Source organism: Toxorhynchites rutilus, chromosome 2 (genome assembly GCF_029784135.1).
Source record: "Toxorhynchites rutilus septentrionalis strain SRP chromosome 2, ASM2978413v1, whole genome shotgun sequence".
Lineage (NCBI taxonomy): Eukaryota > Metazoa > Arthropoda > Insecta > Diptera > Culicidae > Toxorhynchites > Toxorhynchites rutilus.
This window is the reverse complement of record NC_073745.1, coordinates 133800179-133819703: the sequence shown is the minus strand read 5'-3', so window position 1 is coordinate 133819703 and position 19525 is coordinate 133800179. Positions and strand designations below refer to the sequence as shown.

General features: G+C 37.7%; 2 protein-coding genes across 4 annotated transcripts in view; one reads left to right on the top strand and one right to left on the bottom strand.

Moving 5' to 3' along the window:
• The window catches only part of LOC129771315 (endothelial zinc finger protein induced by tumor necrosis factor alpha-like), a 99129-nt gene that overhangs the window by 67280 nt on the left and 12324 nt on the right, over positions 1–19525 (bottom strand). The gene's annotated exons all lie outside the window — the stretch shown is intronic.
• Positions 22–17953, top strand: LOC129766140 (uncharacterized). The gene is made up of 3 exons (XM_055766606.1): positions 22–427; positions 1025–2425; positions 17925–17953. Exons 1-3 carry the CDS (start codon positions 22–24, stop codon positions 17951–17953), a joined length of 1836 nt encoding a protein of 611 aa, XP_055622581.1.

Below are 19525 nucleotides of genomic sequence, written 5' to 3'. Positions count from 1 at the left end.
GTGTTCACATTTTCAACGACGATGCGTAGCGACCTAATGCCGTACATGACAACCGATAAGCGACCTACCAAACGGATCGTCCTGAGCTGTATTATGAGTCTATTCGATCCTTTGGGGCTGTTGTCGCCGTATACTATTCACGGAAAAGATTTGCTGCAAGATACATGGCGTTCCGGATGTACATGGGACGAACAATTGAATGACGAATGCTACGAGAAATGGTGCCGTTTGAGAGCAGCGTTTACCATTATTGAGAAGATAAAAATTCCCAGATGTTATCTACGAGATACTCCACCCTCAGCCCCACGAAACATTGGAAGCCCACGTATTTTTGGACGCCAGTCAGGACTATTACGGCTGTGCAGTTTACTTCAGCATCACTCATCTTGGAATGTCAAGATGTTCTCTGGTGGCTGCGAAAACCAAGGTAGGTCCATTGAACCATTGTCCATTCCCCGAATGGAGCTACTTGCTGCAACGCTCGGGGTTCATTTACTTAATGCTGTGCTCGTGAATCATGATCTGAAGGTATTGAGACGTTTTCTGTGGACGGACTCCTCCACAGTTCTTCACTGGTTGGCGGCAGATCCAAGAAAATACAAGCCGTTTGTTGCTTACCGTATTGGCGAAATTCCCCAGGAATCAAGTCTGAATGAATGGCATTATGTACGTAGTAAATTGAATATTGCCGACATTCTTACAAAATGGAAAAGCGATGCGTTTTTGGAATCCGACGGGCCATGGTTCTGTGGCCCGGAGTTCCTTCAACATCTAGAAGAAGATTGGCCAATACATAATCGTCCTCCACCGAATCGCAACCTAGAGCTGAGGGCGTGTCATATGTTCCATACAGCAACAAAAAACATACAATTCATCGATGTCGCTAGGATATCTAAATGGAATATCTTGGTGCGTACCATATGCTGTGTTATACGATTCATTTCTAATTACCGCCGTAGAGTGCAACGAAAGCCTATAGAAACATTAAATATTCCGGAATTTTTTAAATACGTTCAACGTCCAGTGTGTTCCATCGACGTCCCGCTTAAGCAAGAGGAGTATGAACTAGCCGAACAGATCCTATGGAAACAGGCGCAACGAGACTGTTACAAAGACGAAGTTACTGTCATATCGAAGAACCAGGAGTTGTCGCGAGAAGAGTGGTTGCAGATCGAGAAATCAAGTCCTCTGTATAAACAAAGTCCATTCCTTGATGAATATGGAGTTCTACGCATGGATGGGCGGTTAAGATTAGCAGATTTTGTACCCTATGATACTCGTTTTCCTACCTTACTTCCCAGAAATCATATTATAACCTACCGACTCATCGAATCATATCATCAACGGTATGGGCACGCCAACAAAGAAACTGTCTTCAACGAACTTCGTCGACGATTTTCTATTCCCAAGTTAAGAATATGTGTGGCCCAAGTAATGAAGAATTGCCAGTGGTGCAAGGTACATAAAACTAAACCGGAATTTCCTCGAATGGCTCCACTACCAGCTGAACGGCTCGTACCATTCGTGAAGCCATTTAGCTACGTAGGGATTGACTACTTTGGGCCTATAGACGTCACAGTTGGTCGAAGAACTGAGAAAAGGTGGATTGTTCTGTTCACTTGCTTAAATGTTCGAGCAGTTCATCTGGAAGTCGCGTATCGCTTGAACACCGAATCCTGCATAATGGCCATTCGTCGGTTTGTAGTACGGAGAGGACCACCTATTGTCATCTTCTCAGACAACGGTACAAACTTTAAGGCAGCCAACAGGGAGTTACAAGAACAGATTCAACGTATAGATGCTTCATGTGCAAATGTTTTTACCAACGCAAGAACTCGGTGGAGTTTCAACCCTCCGTCTGCGCCTCACATGGGCGGCGTGTGGGAGCGCATGGTCCGCTCAGTTAAGGAAATGATGTCAACACTAAATAATGAACAACGACTGAACGATGAGATATTGCTCACAGTGATTTCCGAAGCAGAGGAGATAGTTAACGCCAGGCCACTTGTTTACGTGCCGCAAGATTCAGATACAGGAGAGGCTATAACGCCTAATCATTTTTTACGTGGTATATCGTCGGAACTTGAGAACCTATCAATTACACCAACTAACGAAATAGAAGCATTGCGCAATACTTATCACCGTTCGCAGATTGTTGCTGATCGACCGTGGAAGCGTTGGTTAAACGAGTATTTACCGTCGTTAAATGCCCGTTCGAAATGGTTGGAAGAGTCCAGACCATTGAACCCTGGAGACTTAGTTTTCGTAGTAGACGATCACGGACGTAACGGATGGATTCGAGGTAAAGTCGAAGAAGTGATCCAAGGCAGAGATGGGCGCATACGGCAAGCTATGGTGCGTACCTCTACGGGAGTATTTAAAAGACCAGTGAGTAAACTGGCGTTGATCGAAGTGAAGTTGTCAAGTAAATCTCGCCTGGAACCCTGTTCAAGACAAGGTTTACGAGTGGGGGAATTGTTAAAACCGCTGGGCACAAGGTCCGATGCCCATGCAGCCAAAGCTGTCAACGAAGTGACAACCGCAAACGCGCAGACGAAAAACGCGCATTATTATTTGAGTAGCACATTGTCATGCTTTATTAGGACTTTGTATAGACGCCACAGCTGAAAATCGAAACAAGTTCTATCGAATTAGAAAAACTATAATTTGTAAGTAGAATTAAGTTGTTTATTGGAAATTTGCTCATAATAAAAATACTTATTGCAGTTTGAGCTGTACAACCACGAACTGCTACGAGAATTAAGTTTTTAACGAATATCCGAACAACTATATCCTGTACTAAATTTTCTCATCTTTCAAATGAAAGCAACAAAATCGGATTACGTAGCATACTTTTCAATGTAGAGTCAGTTTGAGCCAACAGAATCCGAAACAAAGAAAAAGTTCTATAAGTCTGTCATCGTTGAAATTCTAACATATGCGTAGAAGGATTTTTTTCGTGAAATATAACCGTCTATCACCTCCTGAAAGATTCTGGAAAAAATATTTTTTTTATATGAGAAAGGTGTTTTTTCACTTTAAGGGAATGAATCAAAAATTCAAATTCATACCATAATTGGGACACTTACCCTAATATATGACAATTTGAGACATAAAAAAAAATAGGAAAAAATGTTCTGTATCTCGATACCTCCCTAACTCGATGGTCCCTTTGGATATCGAGTTAGGGAGAGTTGACTGTAGCTCTAACAATGAGGTGAAGGCAGTTATCGCGTCCTGGGTTCGAGAAAAGTCGGAACAGTTTTTCAGTGACTGTATGAAAAAACTTGTGACACATTGATAGGAAAGCATAATGCTTAGTAATGGTGATTTTGTTCAAAAATAAATACATGATTTTCAAGGTTAAGATTTGCACATCAATTTGTTTTTATCTAATCGTGCTAATTGTTTTTGTTCGTCTTCTACAAACGTGTGTGCATTAGGGGAACCGCGGGTAAGACGGACAGTGGGGGTATGATGGACAGGTGGTTGATTTGTATAGTTGCATTATGAATTTCAAATTTCTGTTGATTGGAACCACTTCTACATGCTATTCTAGAATATTTAAACCATCCATCCTATAATGAATACTGATCAAATATGAAAAAGGGGAACAAAAACCGAAAATCAAACATGATTCCGCGTGTGGATGTAATTTTTTCGGCTCCGATATTAAGCATTTTGAGTGGTTTAATTTCAAAATTGAAATCGGTGATGGTATAATAAATATTTCGGTTTGTGAGTTGACAGAGAAGCGATATTAGGTATGTACGGAAAAGTAAATTCTTTCGTAAGTGGTAAATTTAAATTATTGAAATAATTACACTGGTGGGGTTCAAATGGACAGTCACATCCATAATCACATCCAATGCATGATGGATAGTGAAGGAATGAATATTTAACTCTTTTTTATATTGCTTCCTCTTCTTGTTCTATTTCAGTTACTGGAAGCACAAACACAGAGAGAGCGAAATTATTCCTCTCGCGAGCGATATACTTCTACGCTTCGTATATTATTGACCTATCCATTTTCCCCCCACACTACATGTCCATCATACCCGCATCGATCAAAATGTCCTACTTTTCGGCTTGTTTTAATTTCAGTAAAAAACATGGAAAAACACATTTTTATAAAACATTTGGCCAATTATTTCGAAAACCAGTATATTGAACTGTAAGAAATTGCTTTTATGTTTTGGAAAACAAGAGTTTCCAAAGATACGATTGAAGTTTTCCTTAACATGTCCGTCTTACACCCATCTCCCCTACTTATAAACCTACCCTCGTATCTTCATTTCATTGGTGCAAACATCACTGCGATCTATCGAAAAATGGTCGAGTTATGAGCGTTCCGGAAAACGAGCAACACTTTTTGTTATTTTTATTTCTATTTCCATACTTCTTCACAGTCCATATGTAATGTGAACAAACTAAATGAGTGATGCAAACCATTATTAAAGCAGTGAAGCAATAAAATTTTCAAATTAACTCTCAGCTTATGCATTAACATTTATTATTGATTGCTTGTTGTCTAAAGCGACACTGACTTTATTAAATATCCAAGCAATTTTTCATTATTTATTAGCAAAATTACAGTTCTAACACTACCAGAAACATTATTCTCAAAGGAATTATCCACAAATTATACTAAACAGCATTCTTCGAAGAACGGCAACAAAAAATCTGAACCAAACCGTTTGTTTGGTGGCGGCGGAGACTATAGAAACCGCAGCGGAACAAATTTTCACCTTCGGTTGGAAAATACTTTCTTCACATTTGGGGTGAAATGTGCTGCACTTTAATGCCACTTGAAACCCGGAGATAATGATCGATCGGATTGGGTCACCAATAAGCCCTAACCACTCCTAAATCCACAAAAGTTTGCTCCCGGCAAAAAAAAAATATAAAAATTTATTTGATTTTAATTATTTTGGATATTACTTTTGAGTGCATTGAGTAATTTGAAAAAACTCTCTAGTGAAGGGTTTGGTGAACCTGGAAAGGGCCACAGTTTTATGGAAGCGGTTGAAGATAATAGATGTAAGATTTATTCTAGATCTCGCGAGATTGTTCAAGAAAATTATATAATTGAGTGAAAAAACTCCAGAAAATATTTTTTTCTTTAACTTCATTCAGTTTTTTTTATCCCATTTGTTTATTGAAGGCTCATTTTAGCTGTAACAGAGCCAAATTTGAATCGTGTACATGTCACATGTTTATCATATCCATAATTAGCACATAACACAGTTGCCACTTTTCGGCGTAATAGTATTCCTTCTATACTATTGCATACAGTACATTTCACAGTAGCCATTTAGGCGTAAGAGTATTCGTTCTGTTCTTCCATTGTCCAGTTAGACCGGACAGCGCAGACAGTTGACATGATCATTGTTGAGTTATTAATAGAATAGCAGCCCGACGTTTCTTGCAGAGCAGAGCAGTTGTATGGATGAATCGTTGACGTAGTTATTCTGTAACAACACAAAGATGGTCAATGAGGGCCCTGAGTTTTGAACTTACGATCGATCGCTTACGAAGCGAACGCGCAACCAATGTGACTACGGAGACCCCCATCATTCAGTTTTGATAGTCATTCAATTCAGCCACCTCATTGATGCTCGGTCTGTCAGATCTATATGCGAGTATAGGAAGGTTAATGGACTAAAAATCGATACGGGACGTCCTATCTTCTCATCAAGTCGCCCTGTCCTTAGCTGGATGACTGACCAGGCCATGAAAATTACATGAAAATCGATGCGGTTCCTCAACCGAACAAAAGTGCATCACTTTGTGTATTGGATCGATAGCGCGAGAACGGATCTCCGGTGGAAATGTATCTTTGGACGCTTGAACTTGCAAGTTCATAGCGGAAAATCCTTTGGGAAAATAGTTCTGAAAAGAACTGATAATCACGGTAATTAGTGTTACAAAAAACTAATTACCGTGATATGCTCTGAGGGAACATGGGAGAAAAATGTGAGCTGAGGGAGAGATGTGATATTGCACTGGTCACCTCACTCTCGTTTTATTGTGCTCTAACACTGAAATTCCACTGTACAAACTTTGTTCAATCTTTTATGTTAAAGAAAACAAAAAAAAAACAAACGTAAATTTATTGATATTCTTGAAAAATCCAAAGATTTGATCCGTGGATCTGTCGCAGATCGCCTGCTAGTTGATTACAAGATTCTGCATTCTTCCCAACACGATGAAGCCGATATCCAGCTCGTTTGTTGTGCCGCCGCTCTAGTAGAACTGTGCTCTGCGATAGTACATTCTTTATAATTTCTGTCTCATTGGACAAAGTTCCTGCAGCGCTACGATAAGGTAAGGCCGTTTAGAACAACAGCTCGACCTTCTTCGAAAATATGGTGTGGGAGGTATATTTAATGTCATCGCTTACCTCCTTTGTTGGGGGAAGTAAAGTACCCTGCCAATCTGTTCATCCTGCATTCTGACGTTGCATTTCACCAGAACCTTTAACTATTCCTTATGGGTGATGGCTTGCTGCTCATACACGGCCGGTCTCGACTTACACTTCCGTATACAAATGTTCATTTCGGCCAGACACTGTCCCAACCTTGGACCGGTCACTCCGACCTCCCGGCCTAAGGCGCGAGATTAGGCCACCGTGACGAGGCTGCCATCTTAGGTGTTGCTGGGCCAAAGTTAGGGCCATATTATCCAATGAGATAATCACTACGATACTCGGCTACGATTTTTCCGTCATGTATTATGAAAAACAATGGTGAACGAAGGCGACCATTTTAGGTAAATTTCGTTTTACACAGGTTTTATACGTGACATTAGGCTTCGAACAAAAAAAAAACTTATTAAATCAATATATCTATGAAAATCATCCACCGGATTGAAATCTCCACTGTTCGAATTCGCTTCCGGAAATGCATTCTATATTTGGCAGCTAATTAAAATGTTATTATTTTAATTTCCATTCCTTATTACCGCCGCGCCGCCTAACGTGCTTGTCACCCTCTTTTTCTCCCCGATCATACTAGTTTCCATTTACCATTAATATTAATGCATGCACCGATGCATCATTAGCATTTTCCCCGCTCTTCGAAACGCCAATGATGCGGTATGCGTGGGTGCTCCTGCATTTCACTCGAACAATGAGTATGCTCGTATCGGATACGGAAAATCGGTGACAGGACAGCGACGCTTTCGACGTTTAATTTTTTTGTTGTTGCTCGTTCTTCTAACGTCGCGTTCGCTCATAATGCAGAGCTATTTATTTTTTTAAATTTTAATTTGAGCTTCCTCCTCTCGCGTATATAGGTTTTTTTATCCGGGGGTGTACAAGGGATAAAAAAATGGGCAAACAAAAAATATTCCGAAAAAATCAATACTACCGTGTTGTACACGGGAGTGACAATCCGGGATCAATATATTTTTTGGTGGTCGCATTTGGAAAGGTGTTTTCTGCATCCCAGGTAGTACAACATATAAAAGCAAAGCCTCGTCGACACCGGGCAGTACGCACATAAAATAATGCACGGGGTAGTAGGAACATGAAAATAAATTATAATCCTAATAAATTTAATTATAAATTTGCAAATGAGTGTTCGCGTTCGATGCAATTTGATAGGGATTTCGAGAAGGACACTGGTGTGACAAGGCAGTTTGATATTTAACCAGGGATGAATGGAACATATACGGGTGTGTTCTCTAATTGAAATAAAAGTCATCAATTTATTTCAATCATTATGTTGTGTGGTTGATAATTGTGATTCATAATTTCCCTTTTTTCTAGTTTTCTTTTATTTTAGTAACACGTTTAGGAAAATTATGCCAATTATCACACGATTACATCTTCAATATAAGTTGTTCGTTCATTGTTGGTAATTCATTGCATAATGCATGTTAAAGCTTCTTATTATTTATTTATTTCTTATTGTTATATCTCATTGTATGTTTTCACAATTTTTCTATGCTTCATCTGTACTTATTTATCTGCCAGGCATTTCATAGATTCGCTTTAATTTCTTCGCTGTTATGCTTATGGGGTTTCCAGTCTACACCATTAAAATATGTTTTGTCATGTTTGATTTTTCCTATTCTATTTATCAAAGGTTGTATTTTTCTATATCACAGCTTCGGCTGTATTCATTTTTCATCATCCAGGCTGTCTCATCTCATCTTAATGTGCACCAAGAAAACGAGAGGGGTTTTTTGACATAGGACTACGTCTTTCATTTCTGAAGCTGGGAGTAAGTTCAAAGTTTCGAAAACGAGAGCGTGACACTTAGAGTGCAAGGTTTTCAACGTTAATAACTTTTTGGCGGCTGAACAGAGTGGTATGAAAATCACTCCATTCGAAAGATAAAATGTCTCAGTTTCATATGATTGTTACTTATTGAAATCACACCAATCTTTATATAAGCTAGCACCCGCTCGGAAATCCATTTATTTGAGATTGGAAAGTGAGGGGAAGATGGTCTCGCTCGCTCTCTTAAACACTGTAAACTGGTGTAGAGAAAATTTCACCATTACAAAGAAACCATATCGTTTGATGAAAGTAGGAGTTTTAATATCATTTGTTGACGAATGCCACAATTGATCGATGATACTACCCTCCAAGCCAATTATGGAGGGTAGTATGATATGTGCTAGGTATTCCTCCATTGAGTGTTAATAATTGCTTTCCAGCTAATCGAAGGGGTAGTGTAATCACTTTATTCGAAAGATGAAATGTCTACGCTATTTATGATTCTTAATTATTTGCCCGAAAATTTATTTCAATGGCATAAAAATTGCTTTCAAAACAGACTATTGAAATCAAAAAAATCTGAAATCCATTTCAAGGACGTCGATTGGTGTTCGCTGAAATGAACACGGTTTGTTGAGGAGCGTCGAACGACAATGAAGTGTCTTTGTCAAGGCAGGTGGAGAAGAAGTTTTGTTTGAGTTATTCCCAAGAGCTCTTCTCAGGGCTAGAGACGATTGAACTGCAAACGTTTAAAGTTTAAAGTTAACATAATTCAACAAGAATAAGCAGAAGAAGAGGAAGATATCAATTTTGTTGTGATTGCGAAGTGACATGAGAATGATCTCGCTAGCTCGCCAGGCACTGTACTCTTCTCTTCCAATTCCTTTTCTTTTCTGTCGCCGGATTGAACAGAGCGGCATTTTTTGGTAAAAGCAGCAGTTCTATTATCGAATGCACACGAATGCCACTATCGTCTGATGATTCCAATTGTCGGGGGTTGGAGTGGGGGTATTATTTGCGCTGGGTATTTCCGATGAGAAATCGATTCCTCCTTTGAGCGTAAATAATTCTTTCCCGGCTGAACGAACGGTTTGATAATCACTTTATTCGAAAGATGAAATGTCTAAGAGCTGTGTGCTTGTTACTTATTGATTGCAAAGCCAACGGTAGTCCCACGTTATATCATAGATATATTCCTCTTCTAGTTTTATTAAATCATGAAGTGATATGCGTATAATGGAATTTGATGCAATAAGCTTGGGATCGATAAAAAATTTAGGATCTAATTAAATCAAGTATTGCATAAGTTCATAACCCCAACTCAACCATGATTGGATATCAATACAGAAGAGTCAACATCACCAATGAGCACTCAAAAAATGTGTTCTGCGAAGCAAACTTATTTTTTCACGACGAAACGTTCATTATGTTTAACTCGTATATGATTTCCGAACTACAACCCATTATGGATGCAACTGTGGGTTAAAAGCAATTTATATTCATCATTTCTACTGGAGGAAGAGTACCGAAAAAACACCCCCCTCAGCAATGTTTTTGCTTATCGCATTCGCTCACACGAAGTGTTTTCCGCGCAAAGCATCAGCGCGGAGCTTGTTATATTTATTTACTCCCTGTACTCCCACCTGCTCCGGACGTCCCGCTAGCCCTGGTGTCGGTGGAAAATCCATGAACGAAATGTATCGAGAGGTGTGTCCGATGGATCAGACCACTCGCTGGTGTGGCGCACTGGACACTGGAATTTATCGAAATGTTGGAGTCTCTCGGAAATAAAATAAAAGCTAGACGGTGAGACGAAGGGGAATATTTGAGCGGGAGATTTTTTTTCGTCCTGGGTACAACAAACGCTTGTGTATAGAATATATACCGAATACGCACAAAAAAGTTGCAGGATCAGTGATGTGCTTCCCTTTCATCATGTTGTGGATGTGACCAAAAAGAGATTGGTAAAATCAATAATTTCCTGACGCCACTCCAGCTCACATATCGACAGACATACACGTACCCAAATGTTTCGAAAATGCAAGTGTGTATGATCGGTGGAAAATGAAATTTAATATTAGAAACGTATAAATTAAAAGGGGTTCCCGGATTTTCGTATGATTGATGATGGACAAACAAACATCGAGTGCTATTGATTTGAATGATATCGGCACATTTCGAAATGCATACTATCTCGTTAACGACATGACAGAGAATGTGCAATATTTCATTACAATTTCACCTTACGAACTTTCACGCATAAAACATTCACTTTACGAGATAAATGATGTGCAAGAACACCTGCAGTGCGAAACTGAGAGTGTGTTGCATACTCCCCATAAGTAAACGGCGTAGTCTATCCTACAAAGCCGAATGGTTAATTTGCATTTGATCTCAGTTACAGGTCGAACCACACATTTGGCTCCTCTATGCTTGTCGAACGCAACTTGATACAAATGTTGGAGAATCTTTCATTGTCTATGCGATCCGTTACGCCGTTCGATCAATGTCCCTTTTTCCATGCAATTCCAAATCAGGTTTGTCCCATTGGAAGCAGTTTGGAGTGCGATCCTTCCGAAGGTACATGAGTACGCAGTTTCAACGATTCGTGGCATTGACAATTTCACTTGCGTTGGTAATAAGTTTTGCGACAAACTTTGCAATAACAGTACTTTCATGTTGGAAAGATATTCTATCGCCTAATAGTCAAGCAGCGAAATGAACTTGAACCAGAACTTCTCTTATTCCGGTGCAAATATACGTTAATATTGGTAACTCAGTACTCAGTACAGTATCGTATTCGGGAATATTTCAAAAGAGTTTTTGCTCGTAGAATTATTTCCGTACTAAATGAGTCTATAGTGAATGTTACTCGAAAATGATGTTTTATCATAATCAGTCGATAGAATCTGTAAATGAAAGAATAGTTTAAAGCTAACCACTGATTTTTTTTTCATATTTCTGGCAGTATTTGAATTCTATATCGAAAAATAAGTTTTGACGAAGGACTGTTCTCGCGAAAATAAAAATGAATCCATTCCATGAATTAATCATGGCGCTTTTGAAGGCTACCGAATCTTTCACGATCTTCAATTTCAATTCAATTCAGTGCAACAGTTCGATCAATTCTAAAGTCACCCCCAAATAATAAAAAAAGCAAATTGATTTACATAATTTGTTTACCGAGGGAGAGTTTGTGTGAATTTAGGAAAGTTTAGGGTTTCCGATCGATCATTCAATTTTCGTGAATTAGTGAATTTTACGGGTTAAAAGGAGGGTCAAAGTACAACACATAACAAGCCAGATGGGAAGAATTTTTTTTCCAGCAGTGGGAGTTGTGTTCTTCGGTTGAAAACTAAGAGCGAAAATTCACTGCGATTGCTATGATTGTCGCAAACACAACCGATATCGAATTTTCTGTTGCCGTTCTGCGTGCAACCGTTGGTTCCAAGCATAATTTGCGCTCCACCCAAATTCAAAAAAATATATAAATGTATTAAATCTATTCTAAGCCGCCGGATAACATTGTAGCCTTCACAAACTGTTTGAGTTCTGAGTAAACAAGTCCCACCGTGATTCAATATTCAGTTGGCCTACCGTCAACGGACGGGGTTGCCAACTAGGCAGACAAAAACATTGTTTCCCCCACCCATACAAAAAAGAAAGCTCCGTAATAAAAAGCTGTGCCGGCAAACGACTTCATCCTTTGAAGGGAGTAAGGGTGCGCACCGGTACGAATTAAATTGAAATGGTAAAAAAATGTCGATAGATAGTTTAAAGGTTAGTCGAAATTAAGAAATGGTTAGAATCCGTTACACAAAAATACAATTGAAACTATTACAGGTCGGACTCGATTATCCGGAGTATTGATTTTTTCCACTTCGGATAATCGAATTCTTCGGATAATCGAATCATAAAAACGAATTTTCTCTCGGTAAACTTAATATAATTATGATTTGCACTTATTTATTAAACGGTTTTATCTAGCTTGACCCGTTTGTATGTTTGTTACTTTTTAACTTTGTCTGTAGCGCTGTACTACAATAATAGAAATTTGACCGCTTTCCTGTTGACCACTTGATCTGAAATTTGAAACACATCTTTCATGATATTGAAAATCCAATATGGCGGCCGTTACAAAATGGCGGATTTTTTTTTGTTAGGGTGACCATTTTCATTCTAGGGTGGTCCAAAAAACCATTTTTTGGCATTTTTTCTAAAAATGATTTTTTTCAAAAATTCATAACTTTTGATCTACTGGACCGATTAAGATGATCGACATATCAAATTAAAGCCGAGCTTGTCTTGTTTCAAAAAATATTATGCTCTGAGTAAAAATGGATTTTGTTCTTGTAACTATTGATTATATTTGTTTTTTATAGCTTACATCGTTTCGGGACCAAGAGTGCCATATTTTTTCATTTTATTTCCTGAAGCTGAGGTTTTTTTTTACATAATATATCCGAATACCAGAGAGGTATTATTTTTCGTTTTTAAGTTATGATTTTTCAAAGTAAACATGTTTTCATTTTTCGTCCAACATTTCTATGCGACTAGACTGGATGTATATGATTATAATCTAATTAATTGGGCAAATGTATTATTTTTTTCAAAAAAAGCTTGCTAGTATGCTTTAATTTGATATGTCGATCATCTGAATCGGTCCAGTAGTTCAAAAGTAATAATTTTTTGAAGAAAGTCATTTTTGGTAAAAAAGGGAAAAATGATTTTTTGGACCCTCTGTTAACTTTGAAAAATCATGACGCCTCCCAGGTTTCGAGATATGTTATGTGAAAAATTCTCAGCTTTCCAGAAAAAAAAACTATGGCGCCTTTGATCCCGAGGATATGAAAACAAAAAAAACGAATACAATCAATAATAACGAGAGCAGGATTCAAGTTTTCTGCAGGTATAGTATTTTTTCAAAAAAGATGAGGTGATTAGCTTTAATTTGATATGTCGATCATCTGAATCGGTTTAGTAGTTCAAAAGGTAAGAATTTTTGAAAAAAGTCATTTGTGGCAAAAAAGCGAAAAAATGTTATTTTGGACCACCCTAAAATGGAAATGGTCACCCTAACAAAAAAAAATAAAAAATACGGGTCTCATAATTTGCAATAAAGAACAAAACTACCACTTTTGACGAAAATCTGAGAACCGCTATATCGGTTTGGCATGGAATGGAACATATACATATTTTCTCAAAATCCCATCAATATGGGGTTTTTCCCAAAACCCCATCAATATGGGTATCGAATGAAAGGGCTTGTAACCGCGATTACTCGGGTTTTGCGAATTTGGAAATAAGTATTCTAGATTAGCTTTGCGAAAATACTTAGCTTTATTGCTTCGCCGAGTATAAGTACTACGATATTCGATGTGCTGCGTATGCGAATTTATTCACCACTAAGAGAGGTCGACTACTGTGCAGTTTGGGTTTTTATAGTTATGCGGGAAAACTACTGCACAGGCAATTATTGTAACTTCCGGTGATATAATAGGTCGTATGAATAAAAAAAAGTATTTACTTATTCTGTCCGTTTCCAAGTAAAGTAAACTTTCCTAGTATTTACTTGAATCCGTATGAATAAATGTTTATTTTACTAATTTCATTTTCGAATTCGAACATAGTTTTTACTTTGTCAAACATCTGTCAACTGATTGTTTAGGTTTCGTTTCAAAACGTTTTTTTTGACAAAGCGTGAATTCGCGATGAAAAAGGAATAGTGTCGACGTCTGGTGGCGACTTTCAATTAGGGACAATAGTTTGGGTCCCTATCTCGTTAGTGTAATACCTATCATATTAGAAGACACGAAGCCAGTTTTCAAATGTTAAAATTTGAATGAAAATGTTCACATCATGTTATTTAATCACTTAAAACACTTTTTTCCGACTTTTATTTAACCCTTTGTCTATACATTTCCAACATTATTACTGAAACTTTTCATTATAATATAAAGTTGTCTTCAAAAACAATTATCGTACAAGATTTTTTCACCACCTGCAAACAAAAGTGATTTTCATTTAAACAGAATGCCGAAGTGGTACGGAAAGGTTATTTTTCATTCATAATTTAAATTTTAAAAACGTGTTCATTCCGCCTGAAAATCAATAAATTTTTTTACGCCCCCCTAAACTAGTAAACGAAGCTCAATGCCATCAATGCGGATCGTTAACTTGTTTAACTTCAAGCGCAAGATAGCAGCATTAAACATAAATAGGATATGAAATCAAAACGAATGAAAGTGTTTTCAGATCCAAAGTATGCTCATGAGCATACTTGATAATTACGAAGTAAATACTTGATGAATGCTGTTTTATTCATACGAAATCAGCTAAACATCCATTTTCGAAAAGTAAATACTTTGTTGTTTCTTTTATTCATACCAAACGTAGTAAAAACTTAATCTCACTGCTCGACTGCTCGAATGAAGTAAAGTAAAGATGAATTTTGTTTTTATTCATACGGTCTAATATATGTAACAATGAATTCGAGCAGTAGTCGTTCCATAAATTACGTAACGCGTTAACAGGGCTTGACCAGTGGAACCCAGTTATTTATGGAAAATGTAAATCGAAGATGGAGGTCGCTAGAAAATGGCAGATTACACATTTTCTCAGAACCCCATCAATATGTATATCAAATGAAAGGGATTGACTAGTAAAACACAGTTATTTATTAAAAATACAAATCCAAAATATTAATGAAGGAACGGATGTGATAACTACTAATTGCTACTTGTAAAATTATTTTCTAGCTTTTAGTAAATTAAACCGTATAACGTAAAAATTTTTTTCACTTACTATATTTCCTAATTTATCTGTATCATTAGTATACTTTTGACAGTAAAACCAATCAATTTTTTTAATTTTAATATATAGACGACCATTTTGTGGGGGCGAACTTTTCGAATTTATGTTGTTGATCAGAAAATAACTTTTAGAGGGTCATAATGACTTTCTAGCCAGGTAATACCTAATTTAACTATCATATGGCCTATGGCATGGACCCTGTCGTCGAGTGTTTTGCGTATCACATATGCCGGGGTTAACGGATTCGATACCAGGTCAGGCCGGAGGACGTAAACCTTTTAACCCTTTATAAGGTCGTGGAAACTAGGCACCTAATCCACTCCAATTTCAGAGAACATAATCCTCATATGAGGACTAACACATATTTACCTCTGAAAATATGTTAACTATTGAGGCAGTTGAAAAGATTGGTGGCAATGTAATTACCACGGCCCGTTAACCCCAAAAACACTGCCTAGTAAACTCACTTTGTTGCGCCTTTGGTTATGCAAAAATCATAATAATATTTCTAACGCGCCATTATGCAAAGACCACTTTGGATTGATGTGTACGTAAAGAAGCCCAAACGTAGCCCAGACGCGGCCAATCGAGTCGAATTGGGCCATACTGTTCTAGTCGGTGTACGAAAATGGTTGTTAAGCCACAACAGCTCAACAACTCAAATCCCGTTTCATCAGATGTGCCAAAAAAGTGGGTGTCCAGGCCATGATGGCGAGGGTTTCGGAAATAAAGAATTTAATCGAAAAAAAGTTTCCACCAAACGTGTTTTCATTTGATCCTGCTACTTATGACTCACCACTTACGCATTCTAAACAATGTAATACATATGCTCAATGTGCAAACAAACATTTTTTGTTCGAAAAAATTTGAGCAATTTAAAAATGAATGTTTTCGAATAATCCCAGTTTGAACGCATAACTAACGTAGTTCCATATCATTATGGTAAAAATATATGTTCAGGAGTTACGTTTGAAGACATGTGGGTTAACACAAAACGTAGCTATATTATTTTTTTTAAAATCATAATACAAACGTTTAACATATTATTCGTGTTGTCACAATCAAAACACGAACAGTTTTCAAAGTAGAATTGAAATCCCAACAACACAAATACACCTCGTTGCTTCAACCGGACGTTATGGGTACAAAAATAAGTAACATGTTCACATGTTACAATTGCTGTGGAAAACTCATATTTCCTCCAAACCAAACGGAACACAAACTTTGATTCGAATCAAAAATACTCATGTTTGGTCATTTGTCGATTTCATTTGGAATTTCTCCATACCATTGATGTGAGTAAAACTATTTCAGACCTCGAATTATTCTTATTTCTTATTTTTAAGATAATACATAAATGAAAAAAAATAATCTAATAGTCCTACCACCGATGGAAAAGTTTTGACTATTATCGAAAATGTAAATACTAATACTACAGACAAAACAATCTGGCGTTAACAAAAGCTATGCGACTAAATGTTCATTGAAGCGATTGATTGTCCGCATGAATTTTCGTAAGCATTTTCCAAACAAATATACTTTAACTTACAAAATCTGAGGAACTATCTTTTTACCAATAATACTTTTTAACTGGACTGATTTTTTCATTGAAAAAGTGGATGATTATGGTTCTAGACCAAAAAAAAAACAAAAAACATGTGTTTTCCCAACACTAATGGTGTTTGTGATTATGTCACTTTTGTAAATATGGGCAGTAAAGTGAGAGTCTTCGAAAATTGAAATTTCAATATCGACAATGAAAACTGCAATCACTGCCACCGCCTGAAAGGAAAAGTCATCAAATGCGTAAAACATGGTTCTTTTGGGTGATGATAAAAACTCAAAAATGTTATTTGTGTATGTTTTTATTTGTTACTAGCACTCAATGAATCACATTTTGTGGATAGTTGTTTGTGATTTATTAGACAAACCATATTCACAATTAAAAATTATATGTACCATATCTAAGAGTGACTTAAAGTGAACTTAAGACGATCAGTCCGATGTATTTATCGAATATGCCAGAAGTGTATTGTTCGGATAGAATTTAGGTCAACTGTATTTTTTGAAGATTGTGGTTAGAGACGTCGGTTAATCGTTCGATTAATTCAAATAATCGAATATCTGAAATTATAATCGAGTAATTTTGTATCGAATAATTCATAATCAAAATATGAATACATCGAATAATTGCCACTGTAATCGCGATTAATAAAAAAAGGAATCTTTCTCAAGGTTGACGCATTTTTAGGTTAAGAATCAGGCTATATAATTTTTTAATCGAACATTTTTATATCCATCCTTCTAACATCGACAATCCGATAGACCACGCGACCAGAATGACAACGTGATACGTGATTATTACAAAAATAAATATTTGCTCGATTAATCGAATATTGAAAACCAATTATTCGAATGAATCGAATATTCATTAATAGGAATATAAAAATTCCCCAACGATTAATCGATAATCGAATAAATGAAAAATTTAGACATCACTACTTGTGGTATTGTTTTACAAAAGTATTCATAAAGAACTCACATGAGTAGTCCACGTTTTTTCCTGCTACGTATCTATCAACCAAACCTCTACGAACGTTTAGTGCGGTAACTGTCTTACAATCGAGTTCAGTATAATGCAATTTCATAAATTCGAGAAAAAATATTTAGGAAATTCACGTCTCTACAAAACACTTTGTTTTCTTATAGTTCAATCCAATTGTTTCCTATGGCATGAACATTTGACAGTACTGCTTGTTTATACGCAGTGCTTACTACAGGGATATATATTTTGATGTAGGTCCGGGTGGTACCTTAACTGCCCCACCCCGTACGTCCGGTGAAAACTCCTGGCAACATCCGGATTTACGGTTTCTAATTTCAGGTACCGCCAACTTCGCCACCGGTCGCTGATATGTTCCTTTCGTAGTTCGTATAACTGCCTGTCTAATGCGGCCATCTAGTCCTTTGATGACTTCCACGAAAATTCCCCGTAACCAATTCCGACGATTATCGTCGTCGGCCATGTAAACTATTTCTCCTTCCTGAATTGGCTCTCGTTCTTCGTGCCATTTACTCCTCTTGTTGATCAATGGCAAGTCAATGGTTGGCCAAAGCATTTTGGAAAAGATGGCTGTTAGAATAGCCATCTTTTCCAAAATGCTTTGGCCAACCATTGAGATCGTTTGTATTGATCACGTAACGCTACTGCCCGTCTGCTGCTTCTGGATAGCCTTCTGCACCGCTCGATGGATAACCTCGCAGAAAGTGGTTGGGCGATAATGCTTCTCCATCAGCGGATTCCTGCGGGACGTAAGATAACGGTCTCGAATTTATAACATCTTCTGCTTCGGCCAAGACAGTTAACAGTAGTTCGTCAGTCAGTCGTCGACCATCATCTAAAACTGACAATGCCTTTTTCGTAGACCAAACTAAATGTTCCCACGCCCCACCCATGTGGCGGGTTGAAACTCCAATTCGTTCTCGCGTCAGTATACACTTCGCAGCAATCCTTTACAATGGTCTTCATCACTTCCTTACTCGCAGCGACAAAATGTGTTCCTCGATCGGAGAAAAATTCCAGCGGAAAACCTCTACGGCAAGCAAATTTTCGAATCGCCATCAAACATGATTGGCTAGAAAGACTGTGTGCGACCTCGAGATGGACTGCTCTTGTGGTCAGGCACGTGAACAACGCAACCCATCGTTTCTCCGATCGACGTCCTACTGAAACAATAATTGGTCCAAAGAAATCTACACCTGTGAAGCTGAAGGGACGTAGATTTGATGTAACTCTTTGTGCTGGCAATGGAGGATTCTTGGAATTACCGGTCTGCAGCGTTTTATCTTACACCAAACACAAGCCTTCATCTCCTTACTCAATTCCATGCGGATGTTCTGGATGTAAAATCTTTGCCTCAATTCATTTACTACTCCTTCTCGCCCAGCGTGTCCCAATTTATGATGGTAATGTTCATTCAAATTACGTGTGACTTCACAGGTGACCTTTCGGACGTACAATCGGAAACGAAGCTCGAATGGAATGAACTCAACGGGTTTTGTTCGACCTTCCATTCGAATGATTCCAAATTCGTTCATAATCGGAGAGAGCTTAAATAAACTGCTGCTCCTTTCAATTTTCATAGAACTACTGCAATCGTCCTGCCGGATTTTGGTAAAAACTCGCACCTCATCTGGAAATCCGTCTGCTTGCGCCATTTTCCAGAGGATCCTTTTCGCAATCTGATATTCTTCCCTTGATAACGATTTTTGAATTGATGGTAACGGTATCAGCGCCATCGCTATAATTTTCGATGTAGCTGGAACTACTACGATTGGTTTGCCCTTGCATTTCGCACGAATGTTGTAAATAAATCGATTGACACATGCGAGTGTTCTGATCAGCACGTTCCATTTCGAAATTCTTGAAACGTCCATAAGTGATCCTTGAATTTCAATCGTATGTAGTAGAAACGTTGCTCGCAT